Source organism: Hypanus sabinus, chromosome 12 (genome assembly GCF_030144855.1).
Source record: "Hypanus sabinus isolate sHypSab1 chromosome 12, sHypSab1.hap1, whole genome shotgun sequence".
NCBI lineage: Eukaryota > Metazoa > Chordata > Chondrichthyes > Myliobatiformes > Dasyatidae > Hypanus > Hypanus sabinus.
Genome location: NC_082717.1, coordinates 78,977,683 through 79,005,228, shown reverse-complemented (window position 1 = coordinate 79,005,228; position 27,546 = coordinate 78,977,683). Strand labels below are relative to the sequence as shown.

The following is a 27,546-nucleotide window of genomic DNA, read 5'->3' as shown; positions in this document are numbered from 1 at the left end:
CTTTAAAGGGTGGGTGTACAAGGAGGGTGAGGAGGAGAGTTTGCATTGGATGATATAGATTACTGTTCTGGAGTCTGATCCTACAATTATGGCACACTGACTCTTAGATTGGGTGGACTGGGGTCAAGAATATGTGAGGGTCCAGTCTTCTCACCCAGATGGTTTAAATCACAACATGGAGAGCAGTGAGAGATGTCAGATCCAATGGCCTTTGTATGACTAGGCCAGATGCAATGCTTGGGAAGAAGATCTTGAAAAGAAGCACTCTTGCTCTTTCTGATCGGCACTGTAAAGTCACCTGTCCCTCCTTTGACTTGTCTCAGCTTACTTCATCTGGCAGGTTTCCAGAGACTTGGGATTCTAGAGCACCCATATTTTGAACTACAAAGCAGACTTGCCTTGTTATTATGTTTAAACACAAAAATGTTATCATTCACCAGATAACAAGACTAATATAAAAGTTGACCTCCCAAAATATATGTAAGTACTTGTAAATCTAAACTTGGATCTTAAAATAAAACTCCAGAACAATTCTAGAATTCATAACTTTTTAGAACGATTCATGTGAGCCTCTAGTGCCATTTGACCCATGCATCTAATCCCACACATCCTCCCAGATTATCATTCCCTCACTAGCATATTCCAAATATGGCAATATTATAGGATTTACAACACCGCCAATTTTCAACATCTTTATTGACCTTTTACAGGAAAATAAAGTTCCATTTTATTTTAACATCCAAATTTAGATTGACAAGTGCTTACATATAGGTGAACTTTTATTTTAGTGTTGCTATCTGGTAAATGATAACATTTTCTGTTACTCCCCCTCCACTTGTTTGATGACATCATTTGATTAAGATTTTCAGATTCTCTGTTCCTATTACAGATTTGCAGTACACAACAGAAAGTGAAATTAGCATCCCCAGTAAACTTCTATTCTGCTTGTTATTTCAAAAGGATAGTGAGTGTCCTGTCTTTACAGATGACTAAAAGATTACATTACCCAAATCTTGAAGCCACCTTAAATTTGACTCATGTCCAAGCAGGTACCTGAGTCTTAATGGATCCTATTGGCAAGTGTAAATGTCATTCAAGTGTTCATTCTCCACTCACTTTCAATAGCCAGTTCCCAGTTCCAGTCTTGTTGTAGATTTGCATGTCATAGTGTGACATAGTATGGAAGTAGGTCCTTCAGCCCAACCTATCTGTGCTGATGTTTCCCAGTGAGTTTGTCCCGTCAGCCTGCTTTTGGCCCATGGCCCGCTAAGCCTGTATTTAACAAATTGGCTTGTAAGTGCTATTCAACCACTATTTCTGGCAGCTCATTACAAATATGCACCACACTTTGCATGAAGAAGTACTCCTGACACCCCTAGAAAATCTCTTGCCTCTGATTTTATACCAATGCCCTCTTTTGCACTTCCTCCCTGGGAAACAAGACTATATGTCTTCAGACTACCTGTGCCTCTCATAATTTTATACACACCTGTCAGATCACACCTCAATCTCCTATGTTCCAGGGAATAAAGACTTACTGTATGCAATCTCTCCTTACAACTCAGTCCCCAAGTCCAGGCAACTTACTGGAGTTTTGCATGCATGTGAATATATACAGATAGTATTCATACACAGACACTAATATATTTAATCCATTAAACCTTGTAAAACACCTAGTTCCAACAGTGCCGTGCAATGCTGGCTGTAGAGTGTGAAGATGCGGGCATTTTATTTACAAGTAAAATGGACCCATCCATCCAAATGTATACGTGGATGCAAACCATGCAAGGAAATGATTTCTTTAAAGCAGCAAATTTCAAAACAAAAAGAATTCCCACTGTGTTGCACATGTTCGTTATAAAATGGGTTGAGGATAAAGGGATCTAAAATAAAATGGCTCCTTTCAGAAGCTCACAGATGAATAAGATCTTCTGTATGATCCTGCTGTCCTCTTTCTAGGTCCCATATTTTCATGGTTTGTTTTTGATTTTTAAAATGGTGCTATGGGATATTTTCCATTCATCTGCAAGGGCAGAGAGAACTTCAATGGCCTGCCAGCAACGAGACGCTTCCAACAGTGCAACATCCTCTTTCATACTGCCTTAGCTCCAGCATTGGAAATAACCCTTAACCTCCGGGATAGCTCCTGGTGCAGAAGCCTAGGGTGACACAGCAGCGTAGTGGTTCACGTAACACTGTTATAGCCAACTGTGCTGTCTTTAAGGGGTTTGTACATTTTTCTCGTAACCCCGTGGGTTTCCTCTGGGAGATCTAGTTTCCTCCCATATTCCAAAGAACTTTGGGTTAGTAGGTCACATGGGCCTAATTGGGCAGCATGGGCTCTTTGAGCCTGAAGGACTTGTAACCATCCTGCATCTCTAAAACAATCTTCAGACTCAGAACCATAAGCCCAGTGAAAGAGAGCTGAACATGCACCTTACCTATCACTGATATAAGTGATTGTCATCATTCATAAGGCACTTTCCCAGTGAGTCAAGAATGTCAGTTCTTGTCCTAAAGATGTACTGTATGGTGCTAAGAATGATATGGTGAGAATTGTACTCCTGCAAATGCAATCACTTTTGCATTGAGAGGATATATTAATGCTCTGCTTGACTTTTCAGGGGGCAGCAAAGGGTCCATCCTTCTGGCAGCTCTATTTTGCAGAACAGTTGGTAGTTCTGACAAAGAATTGGCAATTATTTATCACGAGAATCGATTATTTGATATTGAACGACTGAATTTGCTATGTAAGGTATATACTAACTGACAGGATTTTATATTACGTAGACAACATTTTAACGGTGTTTTATTAGTGCGGGGCATAGAGACAGTCGACAGCGGGGGTAGGAGGTGAAGCACAGAAGCAGCAGGATAATCTGAAGAGGACTTGCGAGGAGACCCGGCAGCCGAAGCTCAAGCGGAACGGAAAGAGAGAAAGCAGAATGGAGCACATTGGACCTGAACAGCACGGTGCAGCTCAGGCCGACTTGAAAGAATAGAGCTCCAGGATACCGGACCTGGCACGTCCTGGAGGATGGACAGAGCAACGGAGCAACTAATCCCAGAACGCTCAGTCGAAATCGAGTGCAGGGTGAAGCAGGAAGAATGCAAAGGGGCCGGGTAATATAAAGAGCTGCGGGTACAAGAGGCTGAAGTGGGAAAACGACGCGGTAAGAGGAGTTAGTGCAGCAGGTCGAAGGAAACACTGACAATGTGGGCCGAAGGGCCTGTTTCTGTGGCGTGCGACACTACGAATATCAGTAAAACTCTCGAGATTAAGCCAGGTTGGCGAAACTTACTTCAACCTTATTTGGAGTAACAATAGGCTAGTGCCCTCTTGATTGGATGATCCTCAAAGTTTTATCCCACTCACATGGCCGTTTGGCGTAACTTTTGCGAAATAAAGGTTCACTCCCAACGGCGTGCTGAGTGCCTGCATAGAACTATAAGCATTTCAACCTCTAGTTTTGATGATCTACCAATCACAATATTGGATTTTTTGCAACCAGAAATCCAGAAGATTTTGTATTTTTTAAAGAAATAGTTTCAATTTTTAATTTTAAAATATGCAGCGTTTTCCTTACAGTTCATGTAGATATGTAAAACTCGTTTAAAACGTGATTATACAGATATTTCAAAGATATAATAAATACAAATGCACAGGTTCCTCGTCTCAATCGTATGTCCCAAATTCGTGGATATACTCTGGGCCAGTCCATTTCTACAAATAATTGAAGTAAAGCTGTAGAAATGCAACGACCACCAGCGGCCATATTTTTCACCAAATGGCCATCAGGGCGACAGACATTGGGACAAACACGAGCGGTAAACCAATCAAAATAAGGGTCCCGGATCCAGTCTCCCGTATTCCCCCCTCCCCGCATCTGCACACTTAAAAAAAAACTACTTTCCCTTCACAATTCCTCAGGTAAACATTACCCAACCTTTACCTCATTTAGTCAATTTAACTTTGGAATCTGCACGACATACTTTCTTGTCACACCTTGCATACGAACGATACTGAGAAAAGTATTAGGCACTTTGTGACATATCGTTCTAAACAGATATGCCCACCTGGGTTATCTGCTCCAGACTAAGGGGTTGCCTATAGGAATGGGTAGCATGCCTGGGTAGCGTCATGACTCGCAGGTGCCCCTCTCCTGCAATCGTAAACAAAGACATGTTCAGGGAGGGGGAAACCTGTGTGTAAGAGTAACCGAACCGACAGCGCCATCGGGCCATCTCAAGGTTCAAGTACGACCATTAGCTTGGCACCAGCCTAAAAATAGTGCCCAGCGGAATGCAATGGGAACCTGGTTAAATTCAGAGATGGAATTTGTACAACTGCTCACACCTATATAGCTTCGAGTCAGCAACTGCAATTTCAAACTGTAGACTCCCCCACCCTCACCCAGTGTCGTCATGTCAAAGGTTCCAAATCTCCCTCTGGTCCGGCATTTGTGCCCAGTGAGCTTCAGGTCCCCACATTGCATTTCTCGTTGGAGTACTGGTGCTTGCAGTCCTCCCCGGTCGTGACCTGGCTGAGATTAACGTCCTCCTCCGCGTTAGCCGACTTGTACTTGGTGGAGGTCTGCCACTTGCCTCTCTTCTTAAACAGGTGGTGTCCCACCCCGGCGCAGATCAAGGTGAGGACGGCGATAGCGAAGATGGTACCGAGGACAACGCTGAGCGACAGGCCGGCTTTGACGGTGTCGGAGTTCGCGGTGGGTTTAGAGGTCTGCACTTCCCACAGAGGCAAACCACCGGAGCCCTCGGGTTCGCAATTCCCGATCGATTGCAGCTCGTAACCCTGCCGGCATTCACATTTGAAACTGCCGGGGGAGTTGGTGCAGATGTGACCCTGGCAATAAGATTGGCATTCGTCAATATCATGGCATATTCGAGTCGAATCGTCCAAGATAAAATTAGGCGGGCAAGTACACCCGTCGCTGTAGCAGTCAGCCGGACAGGTGTCGGAATCGCAGTACCAAACGCATTTTGTCCGATCATTGGGATCGATCTCGTAGCCGGACGAGCAAGAGCACGTGAAGCTTCCCGCTGGCGTGTTGCTGCACTTGTGAGCGCACTTGTTTTCTACGCACTCGTTGATGTCCTCGCACTTGCCATCCTGGGACATCTGGTAGCCTTTCTCGCAACGGCACTGGAAGCTTCCGGGCGTGTTTTCGCAGAGTTGCTGGCAGGGTTTGGACAGGCACTCGTCGATATCGATGCAGGTCTTGTGGTCGGCGTCCAGCATGTAGCCGCTCTCGCAGGAACACACCGGCTTCCCGTTCAGCAGCTGGCAGCTGTGGGCGCACTTCTCTTCCTCGCACGGATCGACCGGTTGGCATCTTAACTCGTCACTGTCCAGCCTGTAACCCGAGCGGCAGCTGCACTTGAGCGGGGGTCCTTCCTGGCAAATGTGCTCGCAGCCCCCGTTGTTCACTTGACAAACCCGAGGGACCCAGTCAAGCGCGTCGTAGCAATGTAAGCGGATATCCCCCGGGGAGAGCTCGGCCACGGTGCCTTGAGGCAGACTCGTCAGCTCGGAGCTCCGGGCACCGAAAGGAGTGAGGTAAGTCACCGAGGAGTTGGTCGGGGTTAGTGGTTCGCAGCTGCTATTGTATCTGTACTCGCACAGCACGCCATCCGCCTTTTTGTTGCACCGTCTGTCGACCCATCGGTCCTTGCTGGAGACGGCCACACATCGCGGCCCACACTCTTCGGACACCGAACCCCAGTTGGTGTAGTCGGTGTCATTGTCCCCGCTCACCCAGCGGTAACCCATCAAGCGGCTGCTTTTGCTGGGACAACTCTTCTGGTGAAGCTGCAGCCCCAGCCAGAAGTGGGCGGAGGGATCGGCGACTGCGGTCTGCATCAACACCGCCATAGCTTCGGCTGCAACCGTGGTGCGCACGGTCATCGCGTCTCCCCCGGACTTTTTGCAGATGCTTCTGGCCATGTTAAACTTTCTCTCCTCCCTGTGTAGGCTGTAGCAGAAGTTACGCACGCAGACAGCGGGTAGCGATTCTTGCGGATCCGAATACACCAGAGACACCAGGGCGCACAGACTGATCGACACCACGAGCATTTTTCTCCCTCCGGCGAATCTGAGCTAAAAAAAACTTTGCTCGGTCCGAATAACTTTTCCCTTTGCACTGCCTCGTGCTTTGTCGTTCAGATAGCTCCGAAGCTCAGATTTAAATATATATTGGCGTCGACTCCGCAAGGAAGGAAGTTCGTAAAAGGCTGGAACAGTGATGCAAGTGATTTGAGTGGTTGCTGTCTCATTGCCAACTTCCCCACGCCCTTGCTTGCGGGATCCCCGTCAACTCTGCAAGGACGCCAAAAGTAGCTGCCTAACTTTTAAGCCAAGTTCCAGGAATTGGAATACACATCACGGGAAAAGATTGGAGTGATTTCTAACTTTGTAACGCCGTGCATGCTCTCACTCGATCACGATATTAATCTATTGATCAGGTGGCGAAGACGTAGAGGGGAACTGGGTGATTGTAATGTTAAAGAAGATGACTTCATTCTGCTTGGTTGAAAGAGCGTCCAAGACACTGAATTCTCTGGCATGTCTATATCCAACTTTGCTACCGACCGCTAAATTAGAGGCTTGAGTGAGAAAGCGAAATAGTTGCTCGTGTGCGGGAGAGACGTTCGCATACCAATCATGAAAACACACAGTTGCGAAGTTGGCCATTCGCTTTTTGTATGCCGCAGTTCACAAGCACCGTCAAAAGAAACTATTTCCGCATTTTATTCTGATAGTTTCTTGTTGCAAAAAGAGAATCATATTTCTGTTTGAGATATGGCGAATTTATAACTGAAGTATGTCAACTGTGAAGGCGAATTGCGCAACTACGAGATGGTTAGATGCGATTGACGCCAACTCGGGATCACGGCGGCAATAATTACCTGTTTTCAGAATAACGACTGACATTTGAAAAGAAAAATCTGCAGAAATAAAAGCAAAACAGGGGACAGGAGCGGAAACATTATAAGTCAGGCAGTATCTGTGGAAGGAGGTAACTTTCCAGGTCTGCGACTCTTACTCGAAAGTAGAAAAGAGTGAAAGCAAGTTAGTTTTCTAACTGGCTGCAGAGAGAGTTAGGGGATTACTGCCAATTACTACCTGCTACATTCAGTGGAGAGCTTCAGGGAGAGCGGATGTTTAAGACGCCTGTTTAAGGTGGGTGGAGGAAAGTTCAGGAGAGATGTCAGAGATAGGTTTTTTACACAGTGGTGTGTGCAGGGAACGCATTGATGCGGAGGGGGCAGTAGAGGCTAACACAATAGTGAAATTTAAAAGCGGCATGAGTGTAAGCTGTGTAGGAGGGAAAAGTTAGATTGATTGCACTGGACAACAAACTTTTTCAAAATTGTTGCTTCCTCAGAATTTTTTTTTTTGCTTATGATCGACTGCTTGAAGATGACACAGACTACTTGTATCACGTAGAAATTTGAAACAACGTAGAAACAAATTAACTTTTATTGAATAAAATGTGTTTAATTGCATAATATATTTTGTTAATGATTTTCATTTGTACTCAGTGCCTGAGGGTTCTGGCTTAAGTGTCCAACAATGATTCGGCAGCATTGATGGATTCCAGTTGCCCTGGTATCTTTTCTCCATGACCGCAATGTCCTGGTGCAACTTTTCACCATCCTCATCACTACCACCACCAAGATTTGCAGGGAAGAAGTCTAGATGGGAATGCAGAAAATAAATCTTTAGTCACATGTTGCACTTCATGATTTTATATGCTTGAAGCATGCTTTCAACCAGCTGCATGTAGTTTGGTGCCCTGTAGATGCGGAGAAAAAATTCAGCAACTTCCTTGAATGCCTTCCACGTGATTTTCTCCAGTCCCACTAGAAATTCTCCAAGTTGCCTGTCATTGATGACCTGTTTGATTTGCGGACCAACAAAAGTGCTTTCCTTAATCTTGGCATCAGTTATTCTGGGAAGCATCTGTCTCAAATATCAAAATCCTTCATAGAAATTTTTGTATCTGTTGATAGCAAATTCCATCCTTACAGCCCTGAACCCAATAGGAAACCTCCCAGCTTACTTTGTAGGCAACATTTTAATTGACAAATTATGATTTGAAATAATAAACATAAGTGATTTCAAAAAATGGTGCATGATAGGGAAATGTCATGGTGATTTTCATGATTAGTAGCCCAAAATTCATAAAATACAGGTAAAGGTATTCAGGAAGCAAAAGTTTCATTGTCCAGTGTTATGAACCGGGTTTATATGCATTGTGAGCCAAATGGCATGTGCAGAACTGTCCTGTTCTATGTTCTATGCATGATCATTGAGGAAGTGACTAACTGAATTGCTGGAATGAGGTGTGTTTTGGTTCAACCTCAAGGAAAGGTCCAGAAGCATGAAACTTCAGCTCAATCCCAATGCCCAGTCCACCATCCTTTTGCCTCCTCAGATGATGCATTGCCCTCTGAGCGTTTGCAGTTTGTTTCTGTTTCACTAAAGAAATGTGTACAATCCTGAGCGGAGATGTATTTTATTTTAGTTATTGAATGAGATACAGTGGGGAATAGGCCTTTCCGCTCTTCAAGCAGCACTGGCTAGCAACCCCCAACTTAACCCTAGCCTAATTACAGGACAATTTACAATGACCAATTAATCTGCCAACTGGTCCATCTTTGGAATGAGGGAGGAAAGTGGATCACTTGGAGGAGATGCACACGGTCAGGGTGAAAATATACAAACTCCTTAGAGACAGCAGCGTGAATTGAACCTGGGTCACTGGTACTGAAAAGCGTGCTAACCGCTATGCTACTACACCATTACACAATAACAAACATTTTGAACTGAATTGAATTGAATTGACTTTATTTATTACATCCTTCACATATATGAGGAATAAAAATTGGTAGCAGCTGGAACAGTTTGTGGTTGTAGTGACTCAAGCTCCCAATGATCCTATGGGCCAATTTTACGCACCTGTCATTGTAAATGTCCTGAAAAGTGGGAAGTTCACATCTATAGATGCACTGGGCTGTCTGCATCACCTTCTTCAGAGTCATGCGATTGAGGGAAATACAATATGACAGGTATTCATGACATTGATTCTTGGGATGAAGCAATTGCCCCATAAGAGATACAGAGGTGATATCAGTGAAAGAAAATCCTTATGGCATGGTTGCTCTGGGTAAAAAATAGAGAATTTAGAGCCAGACATCAGTTACTTAGTGCAAAGTTTTTTTCTCCTTCTCATACTTAGAGGATTGTAAACCTTTGCAAGTTTTCACCCAGCACCCTTTTGGTTCCTCTAAGAGTATTCAGTACTGAGATGGAATGATCTAGGGCACTGATGAAATCATAGGATTTGTCACCCAGCACCCTTTTGGTTCCTCTAAGAGTATTCAGTATTGAGATGGAATGATTTAGGGCACTGATGAAATCATAGGATTTGTCGCATGATGGAGAAGTGAAGTTGATTCTGGAATTTAAACATTCTGTGGTCTGGGGCTTATTCTTGCTGTTTATGGTGTTTCTCTGACATTCCCATGTAATACCGAGAATACCATTGGCTGAAGAGTCTATGCAGAAAGGTGAAGAGAAGGAAAAAAAATTGAAAAAGAGAAAAAATTACCCCAAAATACAATAACAAAACTTGTCTCTGGAGGATTTGAAAGGATTGCATTTTGAAACCAGGTAAAATTACTAAATTATTTTATTGAGATTCAGATTGAGATTATTTTGTGTGCCATCTATTCAGATCTTTTGCAGCATTCAAAGAAATGCTGGAGGAACTCAGCAAATCAGGCAGCATCTATGGAAGGGTAATGAAAGTCCTGACCTCTCTACCTGAAACGTCAAGTCATTGTTCCTCACTATAGATGCTGCCTGAGTTGCTGAGCTTCTCCAACATTTGGTGTGTGTTGCCCAGCATCTGCAGAATCTCTTGTGTTTGTGCCTACAAATCATTTTGTTACTTTATTGTATACCTTTACATATGACCTGGATGCAGGTATGATCTAGGTTGTTTGTAAAGCTCCTGCTGTGATCAGTAAGTGTGCTATGTGAATCCAAGTGTACAAGTTGCTCTTAGGAGCTGTAATAATTATGTGTTTCATGAGATCTTGTTGCAATAAGGAGTGAGCTATTGAGAACATCCCACATGGGTTTAGTGAAATGCAGCGGGGAGGAAAAAAGAACATGCAGTGCCGACATTCAGTGGTGTCTTCAGTTTGGTTTGTGGGTCAGTGGCAACATCAAATGCTTGGGATCATGCCCTTGAGAACTGATGTTGATTTGCTTATTGTTGTTACGTTCATAGTGCTGCAGTATAAAGTTGTGTTTGTTGCATGCCATCCATTCAAGCCATTCCATACATAAGTACAATTAGATAGCACAAAAGGAAAAACCACAAGAGAGTGTAAAATATAATGTACAGTTACAGAGGAAGTGCAGTGCAGTTGGAAAAGTACAAAGACCATGACCAGGTTAGATTGAGAGACCAAGAGTTCAGCTTTATCATAAAAGAGCTGCATTCAAAAATCTTATAAGAGCAGATTAGAAGCTGCCCTTGAACCTGATGGTGTGTGTACTCAAGCTTTTGTGTCTTCCAGAGTAACACACACAAAATGCTGGAGGAACTCAGCTGGTCAGGCAGGATTTATGGAAAGGAATAAAGAGTCATTGTTTTGGGCCAAGAGAGACACTTCATCAAGTGGAAAGGAAGGGGGAAGAACCAAAATCTTCAGCTTGACTTCTTGTATCTTTTGTCTGTAAAGAGGTAGGAGGGAATGACTGAAGTTGTGGGGGAGGGGGCATCCTTGATTTTGTTAGCTGCTTTCCTGAGGCATCAGGAAATGTAAGCAGAGTCAATAGAGGAAGGCTGGGTTGTTGGTGGACCGGGCTGTGTTCACAACTCTCTGTAATTTCTGACAGTTAGACAGAGCAGTTCCCATACTAAGCTGCGATGCATCCAGATGAAGACATTCTACAGAAATCGTGATCTTATTTCCAAGCTGCTGAACCACTAACGCCTGCGACTGAAACTTAGTTTCAAGCGATTTAACAACTCCTTCAAGATCGGATATTTTCGAAGTAATCCTCCTTTCCAAATTTAACAGTTTACTGTCCAATTTACCTTCTAGTCTGCCTTCCAGACCCGCCAGTTTAGTATCCAGTTTAGCATCCAGTTTAGTGTCCAAAAGAGCAGAAATTGCGTCGATGGATACAGGATCCTTAGCCGATTTCTTACTTGTAGCCATTTTAGGTTTTTCAAGATTAGATCAAATATTATTTTAGGAAAAAAGGGTCAATCAAAGGTAGCAACTCATATGATTAAGTTCGAAAAGATCTAATTAAAGGGTGATTATAGTTGAAAAAATAAAGAGCGCCTAAAAGGCAGATGCTTACGTCGCCATCTTGAAACTCCACCCCCCTACAGAAATCGGTGAGGGACATTACAAACATTGCTGAACAACCTCAGCCTTCACAGGAAATAAAGGCTTTGGACAGCTTTCTTGGCCATAATATCGACATAGTTGAATGAGGACAAGTTGTTAGTGATATTTACACTTAGGAATTAGAAGCTGTTAACCATCTCCATCGCAGCACTGTTGATATATACAGGGATGTGTTCTCGCCCTGCTTCCTGAAGTCAATGACCAGCATTGTTGTTTTGCTGACACTGAAGAAAGATTGTTTTCTTGATTTCTCTCTATCTCTTTCCTGTACTTTGTCTTGTCATTGTTTGAGATCCGGCCCTTTCACCCTTCCTTGCCACTTAGTATGCTGTTTACAAAGCATTGGTAAAGCCTATTCTTGGCACTTTTGCTTCGCTGCTGGAGAAGTCCTACATTAAAGCCCTGGTCTATTAGTATCAGCATTTCAAAAGGTGTGTAAATTATTTAAAGAGGATAGATGTCTGTGACACAGGAAGATGACCAGAACTAACACGTTGATTTCCAGAAATAGTTGCTTTCCAGCTCTCTGAACGTGACTGTCTCTCAGCAAATCAAATCAACTTCCAGATTTATATTCTCTCCATGATTGAGCCAATTATTATTCCTTCAATATCACAATTGATCATTGGATCTGTTTGAATGCAGCCACATCTTCCAACAACTATTACTCCGGATGACTCCTCCAACTACTTCAATGCATTCTCGGTCCTATGCCCACTGTGAACAGTCCACAAACCTGAGCTCATCCAACACTCTTAGCATGCTTATGATCCATTGTGATTGCTAATTAACACTGTCCTCCGCACTTTATATTCTCTGCCTCTCCAATGAGACCATGTGGCCGTGCCCCCTCTTTGCTTCTGGGACTTCTACCAGTGCTCTGATATCTCCCCATTTCCCCTATTGTTGCTTCCAGTACAGCCTGCCTTCCTTCACTTCAGTCTGTGTCTAGGTTCTGGAACTTAATTCCTTTAAGTTTGTCTCCTTGACCAATGCTTTGAGTGTCATTAATCTGCTTGCTTTTCAGTGGTTCAATGTTTCCATTCAGCATCAGAGAATGTATTCAATATACAACCTGAAATTTGCAATCTTTGCAGACATCCATGAAACAGAAGAACCCCAAAGACTGAATGAGAGAAAATCATTAGAACCCAAAGCCGCCCTCTCCCCACTTACCTCAGCAAAAGCATTAGCCCCACCACCACCTGCCATGCAAGCAATAGCAAGCCCCCCCCCCCCCAAAGAGACCATGATCTGGAGTCCATCAAAAAAAAAACACTGTCCATCCCAACATTTCAACATCCCTCAGTGTCTCACTCACTAACAAAGGAAAGAGAGGTATCAGCTCAAACATGAGGAAATCTGCAGATACTGGAAATTCAAACAACACACACAAAATGCTGGTGGAACACAGCAGGCCAGGCAGCATCTATAAGGAGAAGCACTGTCGACCCTTCGTCCACATCTTAAATAAAGATGAGTTGGAGTACGGGAAGGAGATAGAGAGCCTGATGACATGGTGTCATGACAACCAACATTAAGGGTCTCGGCCCGAAACGTCGACAGTGCTTCTCCTTATAGATGCTGCCTGGCCTGCTGTGTTCCACCAGCAATTTGTGTATGTTGAGAGGTATCAGCTTGCTGTTCCGATGTTACAGTCTGCAGCACAGCTTATTTCTCTTTTTTAAATTAATTTTTATGAGTTTCTACAATGCAACAAAACAAAAAAAAATAAAAAAGAGGTTTATACAGTGCAAAACAAACATATCAAATGTACAATTCATAACAATTAAGAAAAAACACCCATAACTACCCCACCCTCCCACTACCCAACTCAAAGCCAACCTTACAATATACAAAAAAGTTAATCAGAACTTCTATCTCCACAGAGCTGTATTTATAAAAAGAAGATATATTACCTGAACTATAATATGCTTACACTTCGAAAAAACTGTAAATCTTAACTGTAAGAAGATGGAAGAAAGGGATTTAAATGCAAAAGAGAAAAGGGAGGGATGCACCCTTAATCTACATGGGAATTATGAAAATATTCAAGAAAAGGTCCTCACACCTTTTGGAACTTTATGTCTGAATTACGAAGTAAGTAATGAATCTTTTCAAGGTTTAAGGAGGACATAATGTCTCTGAGCCATGGAGCATGAGTGGGTGGGGCAACAGCTTATTTCAACAGTAGCATGCACTACTGTCTTGATATTCCAATTTTCCGAACATCGATGTTTCAGCCAGTGACACCAGCAAAGAAAGCAATTCCACTTCAGCTCAGAGGCATTAACAACTTAAAATTCAGAGGTTAGGAATCAGAATCGGAACCAAGCTTATTAACACCAACACATGTCATGAAATCTTTTGCAGCAGCAGTACACAGCAGTACATTGAAAAAAACCTATAAGCTAAGATAAGAAATATTTAAAATAAATTAATAAGCAGCACAAAAAGAGAGGGAAAACTAAGTTCAGGGATTTCATGCTCTGTTCCGAAATCCGATGGCAGAGGAGAAGAAGCTGTTCCTAAAATGCTGAGTGTGTGTCTTCAGGCTCCTGGGGGTCTTCAATGATGGATGCTCCCCCCTTGAGGCATCGTCTTTTGAACACGTCCTAGTGGGGGAGGCTGGTGCCCACAATAGAGCTGGCTGAGCCTGCACCATTCTGTAGCTTTTTCTGACGCTGTGCACTGAAGCCTTCTTTCTGGACAGTGATGGAAATAGCCAGGATGCCCTCCTCAGTACATCTGTAGAAACTTGCAAGAGTCTTTGGTGACATACCAAATGTCCGGATTTACCACATGGTCTCAACTGCTCTTCTGGAAATGGCAAAAAAATAGAGGTGTGTGCTTCATGATAAATTCTTGGAGGCGCTGTCATATGGTGGTTTTGTCCTGTTTCCCTCGACCTTGACACCTAACGGTCAAATGCCATCTGTTCTATTTATCAAGGGAGTTCTCCTCCATAATCCTGATCACAATTTACCACCACCTGCCCCACCTGTAGAAAGGTCCGGGGTTCCCACAGTGGCCTCATCAGTCATCTTAGTCCGAGTAAAAGCAAATCATCTTTATTCCCCAGTGATTGATATTAATGTGCTTACTCAATCACCCTTCTTCCAAGAGTCACATTTTGGCTGGAAATTAAAGGATTCAGTTCTTCCTTTTCTTTTTCTGACTTAAAAACGATTGAATCTGTAAGGAGATTCCCTCAGAATATCACAATTCAGTCCTGAGATTTCATTGAGGAATATAACAGAACAATGCAATGTTCATCTCCTTATCACTCTCCTCTCCTTCAAAAATAGGATATTTCTCCAAAATGAGAAATCCTGCAGATGCTGGAAATCAAATCAACTCCAAGGATATGTTGGAGAAACTCAGCAGGTCAGGCAGCATCTATGGAAAAGTGTAAACAATCGGTGTTTTGGGCTGAGACTCCTCACCAGGACTGAAGGTATTTCTCCTTCAGCTATGGCAACTGTCCATTTACCTCTGTCATTTGCTGTCTGCCCTGCTGAGCTCCTCCACAGCTTGTTTTATTTTTGCTCTAGGTCCCAGCATCTAAAGACTCTTGTGTCTCGATTATTGATTCAGTGACACGTAGGGAACCAGAAACAGGGAAAAATCTGATAGTAATCTTGAAAATAAAGACCATAATATCAATTGACGGTAGTGAGCGCAGAGGAAAACACAAACCAATTGCTTGAACTTTTAGTTAGGCAAACTGATGATATACAAATATAGCCTACAATAAACTGGATTGAGCTGTTTTAGAATGACAAATCAGCTGTGGAAAATCTTTAATGTAAAATAATATGCATCTTCAAAGGGCAAAACATCTCCTGGTCCTGCTGAGATCAATGGTCAATAAATTATGCAAGAGGCAGTTTCAAGCTTAAAAGATTTCCAGAAGTACAAAAATAAGTGGGCTGGAAGAATCTACACTGAGTTGTAAAGGGAAATGTTAAAGGCAGTACATGATAAGTCATTTTTGAGAAATGTCAAGGCCAATAGAGAAAAACTAAGACATTTGGCCACAATTAACAGATGGAATTTCTGATCGACTTAATAGTTTAAGATGGCGCTACTGAAGGTGGTTCATAAGGCAAGTATTACGACTAAATACTTTATTAATAACACTTTTTCTGTGGTAAATTGTGGTAAACTATCACCACCAAGGCAAGGCTGAGTCGAGGGTGGAGGCGTGCAGCTGTGATGCAAAGTTGGAGCGAGGTTGAGGCATGTTTGAGATAGAGTCGCAGATGGAGTGGCAGAGAGCGAGTCGGAAAGGAGTCAGAGCGGAAGAGTTTCAGAGCCCGTCCACCTCAACCAGGGGTGAGGTTGGATTGATCTAATCGCCAAGCCCTTTTGGAAATGTCAAGTACGGGCAGGCCCAGAGCATATCGCTATGACAGGGTGCGAGTCCTAGTTCCGGGGCAGGACCTGGTGTTCAGACAATTTAAATTTTGGCCCATATAGACCAATAAGGCAGGGTGTGGGGATAGGAGGCGGGTGTCAGACTGATTCTGCTCGTTCTTCCTCAACGTTTACTCCTCTCTCTGCAACACTGGGGCTCTGAGACTGTTTCAGGCTTTGCATCTGTGACTTCAACAGTAATTTGCCCCACGTAAGATGAACTGAGACTGAGGCTCCTGGCCTACCCAGGCTGCTCCAGGTCTGGGTCTATGGACTCAGTTTGGTTCTGAATGATGTTGCTTGCTGTTATTGTTTGCATGATTGTGGTTTTTTTGCCCATTTTTGCTCTTTTTCTGCCCATTGAGTGTTGTTCTTTTTTAAAAATCAGATACTTGCGTGTTTCTTGCTTTATGGCTGCTTGTAAGCAGATGAATCTCGATGTTGTATAATTTATACATATTTTGATAATAAATGTACTTTGAAACTTTGAATTATGCTTTTGTTTACAGTGAAGCAAAATAATATAGTAGGGGAGGTCCCCAGTTTAAATCTGTTTATGCGGGGGTCCTTCCCCTGTACATTGGGAGCCTGTGATGGAAGTGTTTTAAATCGGGTCACTGACAACCTGTCTACCTGTGCATTCTGTAGCCGGCAGGAGTCACTGTACTACATTTCTCTGGAATGGGAGTGGTTGCTGCCCCTATTTGAGTATCTGAAGGGGGTAACTCCTCAGGTTTCGGTTGCAGTTCAACCCTGATATACAGGCATCCAGTACCCGGGGGGGGGGGCAGATCGCTCGGAGGATGTACTGGTGGGATTGCTCCTAGGCCTGGGCAGTTGAGGGAAATACCTGGGCCAAATGCCTGCCGCTAGTTCAGGGATCCCTTCCTGCCCCGGTGTCCTTTAAGAGGGAGCCTACGGTCACCGTGGGTTCAGTGACGGATTTTCCAGGAACATTCAGCCCCCCAGGAAATTGACTGTTTATAGACAGTAATAATCATATTTTATTTAGAATTTATTCACTGTCTTGTAAATTCATCATGTTTGTATTTTGTATTTTTTGTGTGAATAAATTTTTGTAGTTTTGTAATAAAAGAAAGTATTAATTATGTAAAACTTAGACTTGTATTTGAATATAACAATATTTTTACTTTCAGAAATAAACTTATATCATAAGTATCACCCCTCCCCCACCGACATGTAGATTGTGTGTTGACCAAGAAGTTAACATTCATCCTAAGAATCTGCCTAATAAAGGACTCTGTTCTGGGGGCTTTTTCCAGGGAAACATTCTGAAACAAACATCAATAGGTGCCGGAAAATAACAAATTCAATAGAAGACGTGCTTTGGTCTGTCCAGAACTTAATGATTTTCCCCTGTATGGATTATTAAAGATTGTTAGTGATTGTCAGGATTTGGGCATCTTTTAGGTGTTATGGGATATGAGCTTGTTGACTAAAACTGGGAATCAGTATTCAAGATAAAAATTCCTGGAGACTCAAGACACTGCAAATTCTGAAATCTGAAGCAACAAACAATATGCTGGGAAGAACTCAGCTGTCGAGCAGCATTGGAGTGGGGGAGAGATAGTGGGAAGGAATTGTCAATATTTCTGCTTGAATCCCTGCATCATGGATATTGGTGATGGCCGGCGTGAAAGATGGAACGAGGGGTAGTGATAAAGGTGTCCGAGGTGATTGGTCGACTGAGGAGAGGTGGAAGATGACAAGCAGATTGTGGCAGGTAGGGGAGGGAAGCAAAGCTGAGATTGGGAAACTGGCATGGGAGGGATAGATGAAGATAGGCAAGGAGAGAGAAGAAAAAGAAAGTAGGTTTTAATAAAGAATTATTTTATTTTGAGGGCATTGAAACCAGCATTTGGCATGGGATGTTCTAACGCTGCATTGTTCTGAATAGTCTATGATGACCAAAAAAAACCCATTAATTGCCCCTCTTTGATAGAGACAGGTTGAGAGCAGGGAATGTACTGGCTGTTGTGTAATGTTTGAGTAATATTGTTTAATTAAGCATTCTTGTTTGTTTAAATAATTTATTACGGGTTATTTCTGTAAAAATATGTGGATTACATAAGTCATGATGCTTCCATGTGATAAAGCACAAACTGTTCTTTGCTCAGAACCCCTCAGACCATCCACTGGTATTTGAATATATAAATGAGTTCTGCCATTTGATTTGTGCTAACATTGTAAGTATTTTATTCTGCAAAGTTACCTGTCCACGCCTAAATTGTACAGGTGGATGATTGTAGCCAGTGAAGCCTTATTTAATCACTTATTCTTATCTTTGTGTTTAAAGAGTATAAATCCTCCTGGCACTGCAGAGTTCCTCTAAAGCATCTCCAAAAGATTTGGATCCTCCAGACTACAGATGCTGAAATCCGAAGCGTTTAAAGGAACATTCAGTCTGTGGTGCAGCATCTGAGGGAGAGAAGAAACTGGGCACTTTGTATCGAAATGCTGCATACAGACTGAATCCACCAGGCTGCTTGTTCATTGCACTGAACAAACATCTTTTGCTTCTTCAGTTCTGGTCTCCCAGTCACAACGTTTGAGGAGTTATCCTGGATATCTTTTTGATCGTTTACGTGGCCAATGACTAAAGTGTTAGTATTTTTTTAAAGGTAGTACTGAATAATTAAACTTGTTTGCGCCAAAAGCCAATGGTATCAAAGTAAGTATCAAAGAACACAGGAAGCAAGGTTTCTGTGTTTTAAAATATTTCAAGAGGTGTGGCAACATATGAGTTCATTTTTATTTGTAGAAGGAGGGAAAGGAAATGCCTAACTGAGCACATATAAAAGCCATTGTGGGGTTGTTAGCTACGTATCGAGAGGATGTTTGAATTAATCATAGTGCAAAGTACAAAGTAAATTTATTATCAAATTACAGTACATATATGTCACCAAGTACAACTTTGAGATTTACTTTCTTGTACTGTGCTTCCTGTGCTTCAAGGAAATCAAATGTGACCAACTGTATGATTTTGCTACTTAAAGTGAAATAAATTTGCAGGTCCTCTTGTGTTTGAAGAGGAAATGTTTCTTTAAGCTGTGTGAATCCATCCATCTTTCCTTTCCCTTCTTTCCTTGGAGTTAGTGTTAAACGGGATGGAAATTACTCTAATCACAACCAATGAAACTGTCTAATTACTAATGGTTATATTTGTGTTTGAAGTCTCACTGTACTGCATGATTGTAAGAAAGGGATAGATTCTCCATTAATGCTTGCTTATATTATTGAATAAAGACCTTCTACATCTTCAGCTTTGGTCTAAATGTGGCTCGTTCACAATCAGAACAGAGATGTTCACAACTGAATGCTGTCAACTGGCACATTCCAGGGAGCTGGAATATGTGCTAGAGGCTGCGATGAACTTCTGTGCGGGTAACACAAAGACTGTGTCGGGAAGCGGGTAACACAAAGACTGTGTCACTCTGGGATCCTGCAATCTATGGACTGAGGTGCTGAGCACTGTGAATGCCTCTCAGATGTTTGATAGGTGTATTGACTAAGGAACAAACATGAGTTAACTGATGCTTTGTAAGGAAATGCATTGACTTTCTTGGTTTTATGAATGAAGGAAATGATAATGTCGGTTGTATTTTCTGTGCACAGTACAAATAAAGTATATTTTTGGGAAGAGTCAAAAATATCCGTTATTTGGAATGAAGAAAGGAACCAGATCTTTTGGTTTAACATTAACTTTGAGGAACTTATTGGATTCTTCCAGCTCAGATCAAAGATGGAATCGATAATACTGTCTTGGAATTCAGATCAGCCCACTTTGGACTGCAATTGTGATACTATTTTTTCCATTCACAAAAAGGATAGCAGACATCCAGAACTATCTTTGCCTCAAGTAACTTTGGCTGCTGAATCTTCAGGAGTGAGTTTTTTTTTAAGTTTTGTGTTTACTTGGAAAGGTATAAAAATATATATATCCCAAAGAAGTGTGGTGGTTAGTTGGCTGGTGGGTTGTCTGACCTCAAAGATGGTAATAAGAGAATTTGGGCATTCGTGGTTGGAAAGTGAGAGAGAGAAATGGTGGGAGAAGGGATTGAGAGGATTACTTAGAGTTAGCGTATTCTGTGATTTGCAATGGTGTAGCAAGAATTATTCCTATCTCTGTGCTACAGCAAACCAGGTTTGATCCTGACCTTAGTGACTTTATGCGAGTTTGAACATTCGCACAATGATCCCTCAAGTAGATGGAACATAAAGGAATCAGGGTGTTACTAATGGGCATATGTGATGAGTACAATATGTTACAGGGAAATAGATGTTGGAATGGGACTGATTGAAATATTCTGATAGACTCAAATTTCAATGTAAATTTATTACCAAAATAGATACATGTCACTATATACAACCTCCAGGCATGCTCAATAAATCCATAGAAAAACAACCATGGCAGAATCAATAAAAGACTGCACCAACTTGTGTGTTTAACCAGTGTGCGGAAGACAATAAAATGTGCAAATGCACAAAGGAAGAAATAATATTAATAAATAAATAAGCAATAAGTATCGAGAACATGAGATGAAGTGTGCTTGAAAGTGAGACCATAGGTTGTGGAACATTTCAATGATGGATCAAAGGAAGTTGAATGAAGTTATCCCCTTTGGTCCTATCTGTCTGAAGCTTCCTCTACTGCCAAATGCAAACTAAAGGAACAGCTCATCATATTCTTCCTGTGTAGTCTACAACCCAACGGCATGAACCATTGAATTCTCCAGTTCTGGGTAACCTGCACTCCCTCTGTCCCTTTTGCATCCTGACCTACCTTGTTCCTCCTATGCTCACCCAAACCAGCCTCCCCCATCACCCCTCCACCCAGAATATCACACTCCTCCCACTGGGTCACTTCCTCGACTGTTTACATATGCCAACCCCGCCTCCCCCTCACTTGATTCCATGCTCCACCTTCACTTTCCGTTGGATTCCATAATCTGCAGTACTTTATTGTCTCCCAGCCTCCATGAATATTTCCACTGTTCCTTCCTCCATCTGCCAATCACTCCTCTTCATGGAGATTCACCTACCACTTGCCTGCTCTTGCTCCACCTCTTCCCCTCACTGTATCCAATCTCTCTTGAGATTCTTTTTGATGAATACAGATAGGGCAAATGCAAGCTGGCTTTTTCCACTGAGGTTGGGTGGGACTACAACCAAAGGGCATGGGTTAAGAGTGAAAGGTGAGAAGCTTAAGGGGAATATGAGGGAAAACATTTTCACTCAGAGGGTCTTGAGAGTGGGGAATGAACTGCCCACACAAGTGGTGCATGAACCTCAATTTCAACAATTAGGAGAAGTTTCGATGGGTACCTGAATAGTCGGTGTATGGAGGGCTGTGGTCCCAGTGCAGGTCTATGGGGGTAGGCAGTTTAAATGGTTTTGTAATGGACTAGATAGGCTTCTGTGCTTTACCTCTAACTCTAATTAATTCAAATAGGCTTCATTTTTCGGCTGCCCTGTTGCAAATGGGGCCATCTTTTCCAATCCATAAATACATAAATGCCTTTAGTAGAAGTAGCCCAACAGTGATCATGAACAAGATGAGTGGGTGCATACTCTATCTCTTTCTTCAAGTATTTACTATTTCTGAGAGCTAGTGTAGCTGCTAAGCCAGTCAGGATCGAATATCTCAGCACAAACCAGGAATCGTAGTTGACGGTCTGATCCATAACTTAACATTAAGCTGTTTTATAAGTCAACACACTGCAAAGTTCCAGCAAGCTCAGTATCTGCACTTGCTTTTCTATGAAATATTCATCCATCGTTTTTTTTTTGCTTTTATTATTTCTATTTTGTGTCTGAAATCATTGTAGAACATAGAATAAAAACAGTTTTAACCAACCTTTATTAAATAAATAGTTACAACAATGTATCAAGGCAATTTACACAGCATGGTTTTTCCCTGTGTCATCAACAACCCATTTGAGAAAATTCATAACTATTACATGTTAATTTTTTACCCAAGTATGCCTACAGGCTGCGTACATAATAAAGAACATGTTCTTCCTGCTTTTTTCAATCTTTCAGCGATATTTGCTGAGACATAGGTAATAGACATGGATACCTTTCCTGAGTTACACCTGCAACCTGTCCAGACAAACCTCACAATGAAGTGGACTGCAGACAATTGAAACAAACAATTAAAGGAACTTAATTTCAATAGTTGCATTTCCAAGATTTGTTGATTTCTCACAAAGGTGGTCCACATTTTCAACCAATGTAGAGTGTTTCTCTTTCTGTCCTTGGTGAAGTGATTTACAAGAATGACTTACTGCAGCTTCATTATGGTGATTACATGCCGGTGGGGGGGGGGGGGAATAATAGGCCCAATTTTGCTCACATGTATACCCAGACTGCAAGCGGTTAGAATTAATAAGGAGATCCTATTAATTCTTTTTTTTACCAATACAGCATGTAGTAGGTACTTCCAGCCCTTCGATCCACACCATCCTAGCAATCCCAACAAACTTAATTTAACCCTAGCCTACTCACAGGACAATTTACAATGACCAATTAACCTACTTGGTATGTCTTTGGACTGTGAGAGGAAACTGGAGCACCCAGGGAAAACCCATGCATTCCACGAGGAGGATGTACAAACTCCTCACAAAGGACACTGGAATTTGACTCCTAACTCCAAGCCCTGATCTATAATAGTGTTGATACTAAAAGGGTTAAAACTCAGGGAACATGTGTATAAAAGCCTAAATTTGCTGTCGATATGAATCTGAAGAGATTTTCAGGAAGTATTGGTCTGCTTCACATCCACCAGAATGTGCAGATAAGATAGGTAGTACATGTTAAACTGTCAAGGTATCATTTTAGTTTCTGCCAGTCTTTCATTGAATGTGAATAATTACGCACAGGTTGCCTATGAAATAGACATTTATGGTACTTGCACAATATACTGTATTTATATAGCACAAAACCTGACACTTCAGTTCATCTCATCCATGCTAAACAAGAATAATACACACACACATTCTTTTTCCCTGTGTATTGCCCATTATCCCTCTAAATCTTTCCATTAATGTACCTGTCCAAATATTATGATTGTACCTGTCTCTACCTTGGACAAAAGCTAAGCTATTTCAAGAATCCACTGCCCTCTCTGTGAAGACCTACCCCCTCAGGTCCCTCTTAAATATTTCTTGTCTCCTTAGAGTGATGCCCTCGAGTTTTAGACTGAACTTTCCAGTGGCTGTGACCCATCATCCTACGTATAGCCCAAAAAACTTATAAGGGAATTTGTGGCTTTCGTACCATTCCAGAGATGCAAGAAAAATAATCCAAGTTGAAACTTAAGAATATGAGAACTTAACTCTCAAAAGTGCCATCTTGACATTAAATATTTCTCTCAGGACAGTAAATAATCCATGATATTACTCAGAAAAGAAGAGTTATCCCCAATGCCTCTGGCCATTATTAATCCCTTAATCAACATTAAAATATATATAATAGGTTACTGTACCCATATCACCTTATTTGTTAGGGTGCACTCTTCAAATTAGCACCCAAGTTTCACAATTGCAACAGTGACCACATTTAAAAAGTACTTAACTGTAAAAGAGTTTCTGAAACATGCAAGTCAGGAAAGATATAAAAATCCAATTGTTACATTATCATAATCATATAAATTATATTAAACCAATTTTCAATTCAGAAAAAAATCTAAATTTGTACGTTTGATGAGAATCTTTAAAGTAACGTTCTACGTCCAATAATATTTGTTTCAATGCTAAGGAACTTGGTGAAATACCACCTCATTATGTAAAAAAATATTTCCAATATCTGCACTGAATTTATGAGTGAGTCAAGGACTATAGCCAGGCAGTATCACCAAAGCTGTGCATAAAGTTTTAAGCCAGTTGCCCAACAAAATAATATCCAAGAAAACAAATGGTGCCCTTTGGAGGTCTATATAAATCTATGCAATCATCTGATACTTGTCAAAAGAAATTATTGCTGTACTGCTAGGGGCAGAAGAAGCAGAACTACTCACGGTTTTCAAAAATAAAGTGACTTGAGTCCATTAGTAATGCATGTTATGTTTTTTTTATAGAAATGTGTTGTCTGTGTGGAGTTTACATGCTCTCCCTGTGACCTCATGGGATTTCCCGACAAGATCCAGCTTATTATCACACCTCGAACAAGTGTTGATGGGCTAACTAGTTACTGCAATTTGCTCTAATATAGAGGGAGGAAAATTTCAAAGACTCTTTTAACAGCATCTTCCAAACCCTTGCTAGAAAGACAAGGGTAGCAAAGGCAGAAGCTTTCATCACCTGGGAGCTGCTATCCAAACAAGCTGGACTTGGAAAACATCACAATTCTTTCATCATTGCTGGGTCACAACCCTAGCATTCCCCCCCCCCGTGACTGCATTGTGAGTGAACCCACACCAGATGGACTGCAGCGTTCAGGAAGGCAGCTCACCTCAAGGGCAGTCTAGAGATGGGCAATTAAACGCTGGCTTGGCCTGCAAAGCCCATACCCCTCGAATGATTGATAAAGTCGATAAGCATGTGACCAAGACAGGCTAGAGGGAGATAAATGTAGGAATGGGATTAATGTGTGTGTTCCGAGAGCTGCTACTATCAGATTGATGGGCCGAATGCCCACTGCCTGCGTGGTACAGAAGTGTGAGGACAATTCAGCAGGACAGGCAGCGACTGTGGAGAGAAAAGCAGAGTTAATATTTCAAGTCTGTGCCCGTTCATATGTCTTTATTTCAGAATCTTTGCGTCTGTGTTTTTTTTGTCTTCATTTCTTTCTGAAGTTGCCCAGGAGCGCGGGAAGTTTTGTCACAGACGGTGGGGACATAGTTCACATCGTGTGTCTACACCTCGGTTTGGCTCGCTTCAATCTCGATGTAATTATCGCTTGAACGGCTGCACCTGACATAGGAAGCCCTGAATGGGGATTGCCCTCTTGACTGGACCCAGCTGTAGTAATCTCCGGCGTTGATGCCCTTCTCTTTGGGCGACCGGTTGCGAAGGCACATGACGAAACCCACCATACACAGGACGAGCAGCAGCGCGGCCACGGAGCCCAGAGCGCCCATCAGCGCCCACGACAGACTGGCAGAGCCGGGCTTCTCGGAGAGCCGCGCTGTTGTAGGTGAAGGAACGGGGGTCCAGTCCACAGTGGCGCTCTCCGCCGCCGCCCCCATCCTGATGGACGGACCCCCTAATGAGACGGAGGTCATTTCCCAGTCAGAGCCGTGTTCCATCAGTGCGCCCGGCGTAGTGGGATCCCACTCTCCCGCCATGGTTTCCCAGCGCTGGGTAGTGGAGGTGAGAGAGGTGGCCACATCTGCAGGAATGCAACTTTCCCCATCCTCCCCGAGCTCGTAGCCTTGGCTGCAGGAGCACTGGAAGTTGCCTTCGCTGTTGGAGCAGGTCCCCTGACAGGGGTGTGTTGCGCACTCGTCTATGTCCACGCAGAAGGTCCCTTGGAGTCGGTAGCCTGCTCTGCAAAAGCACCTGTACGAGCCGACGGCGTTCTGACAGATGTGGTCACAGGGATGGTCAGAACATTCATCCAGGTCTCTGCACTGGCCGGCAATCAGCGCGTAACCCTGGGTGCAGTCGCAGCGAAAGCTCCCCAGCGTATTGATACATCTCTGGGCGCAGGGTGTCTGCGTGCATTCGTCCGTGTCCTCGCAGCTGCGCCCGTTTTCCGCGAGCTGGTAGCCCACGGGGCACAGACACTGGAAACCCTGAAAATGGCTGACACAGCTGTATTCACATGGCCGGTCCTGGCAGTAGTCCCGAGGCTCGCAGGAGCGCTGGTCCCCGCGCAGTTGGTACCCAGGGTCGCACTGGCACCGGTACCCTCCTACTTCTCCGGCGCTCACGCAAATCTGTGCGCAGCCCCCATTATCAAGGTCGCAGCCGGATGGAGGGGTGCAGAAGGGTCCATCGCTCGACCATCCATACCGTCCCGGGTCTCGTTCCTTGCACAACACATAGCCGGCTGCAGGAGAGCCCGCTTCGCAGGACACGTCCGCAATGGAACCGAACGGGACGTGGGTCAAGGAGGAACTCACGGCGCCGAAAGGGGTAGTGTAGGTGGCCGAACCCGGGCCGCTCAGGGCGATCTGAGGGCACATACCTTTAAAGCTGAACTTGCAAAGGTAGCCGTCCGCACCGTGACCGCACGCGCCGTCGTGCCACTTGTAGTTGCCTCCGGCCGGGCTGGACATGAGGTGAACGCACCTGTGCGCGGTGCAGGTACTCCGGGGCTCCCTGGCCCAGTTGGAGTAGGTGGTCTCTGATCCTCCCGAGGTCCAGATGAAGCCCCTCAGCGGTTTGTGCTGCTGGTAGCAATGCCTCGGGGGCAGCCGGAGTCCGAGCCAAAACTTGCTCCTCGGCCGCTGTGCGGCGGAGAATCCAGACAGCAGCTTGTGGATCAGCAGCGCTTCCTCTGTGTTCTTGGCCGTCGCCAGGTTACCCCCGTTGGCTTTGCACCTTTCTAGGGCCTGGTGGAAGGGCTTTCTGTCCAGGTGCGCGGTGTAACAAGCATTACTGCCGCACACGGTGTCCGAGGGCACCGGTGGGCGAGCCGTGACCACTAACAGCAAGCTGTGCATCACCAGCAGTAACATCCTCTGCGGCAGAGTCCCTGGCGGGTTACAGGTGAGCAGGTCGCCAACACGCCGGCCGCTCAGGCAACTGGCCGGAGAGCGTGCAGCAGTGTTCTTCCACACATCTCCCGCTCCCGATATTCCCTGGATTTCTACGTGCGATTATCCCACGGTTCCAGCAAGGAATCTGGCGGAAGCGGCGAAGGAGTCGCTTGGGATTTATAAAGTCAACATTCCTTTATCCTTAGCATTCCAACTTTGGAACAGTGAAGATGTACTTAGTAGATGTAAAGTATGTTTAATCTATTATCTCATCACACCCCACCAGATGGGCTACGTCTGCTGTCCATTGATTTAACATTTTGACATCCGGTGATCGCTGATTTAGAATAAGCCTCATAAAGTTGGTCGCTGACACAGCCACCATGCGCCCAGGTTAATATGGGCGCAAAGATTATAGCACAGATATGTAAGGCAGTTAGTAGTAGGGATTAAAATAAAGCCTATCCTGTAAACGTGGGAGTGGGAAAGGCAGCTTTATGGAAGCGGCCCCCGAAGCTAACCTCAGCCCCGCTTCTCCTGCGATCTTAATCAGTGAGGTCGTGGGAATGGTACATTTCAAATCACACGGAGCCAAAGCAGCTGTGCTCATGAGAATCGACCGACCATCAGGCCCTCCAATGGGAACTTAACCTTTTTAATTGGAAGTCTATTTTTACTCAAAGATATTTCTTTAGTTAAGTCCGCTTTCGAAACAGGAGAACTTAATAGTTCCTTTTTCGAAACAAGATCGGGCTTATTTTTTCCCAAATGGATTTAATTGCTTCGACGGTCGCTGCTGTCCGGGTTTGCACGCATTCCAAAGGAAAGCATCTGAAATTCCACACCTTGGCGTTTCTATGGCCCCTCAGAAATAATACGTGCTAATCCCATGTCATCCAAAATAAAACCATATGTATCCTGGGAACCTCAGCTTTATATAGCTGTCGTGGTTCAATAGTTTATTTATAAAATGACTGGTTAAAAGCTACCAAGAGTATAGT

General features: G+C 43.4%; 1 protein-coding gene across 1 annotated transcript; it reads right to left on the bottom strand.

Moving 5' to 3' along the window:
* Window positions 1–678: 678 nt before the first annotated feature.
* Window positions 679–27,323, bottom strand: LOC132402395 (complement component C1q receptor-like). Its single transcript, XM_059985253.1, has 2 exons — window positions 24,761–27,323; window positions 679–6,118 (listed from the first exon to the last, which is right to left on the bottom strand). Exons 1-2 carry the CDS (start codon window positions 26,522–26,524, stop codon window positions 4,478–4,480), a joined length of 3,405 nt encoding a protein of 1,134 aa, XP_059841236.1. The 5' UTR covers window positions 26,525–27,323; the 3' UTR covers window positions 679–4,477.
* Window positions 27,324–27,546: the final 223 nt, after the last annotated feature.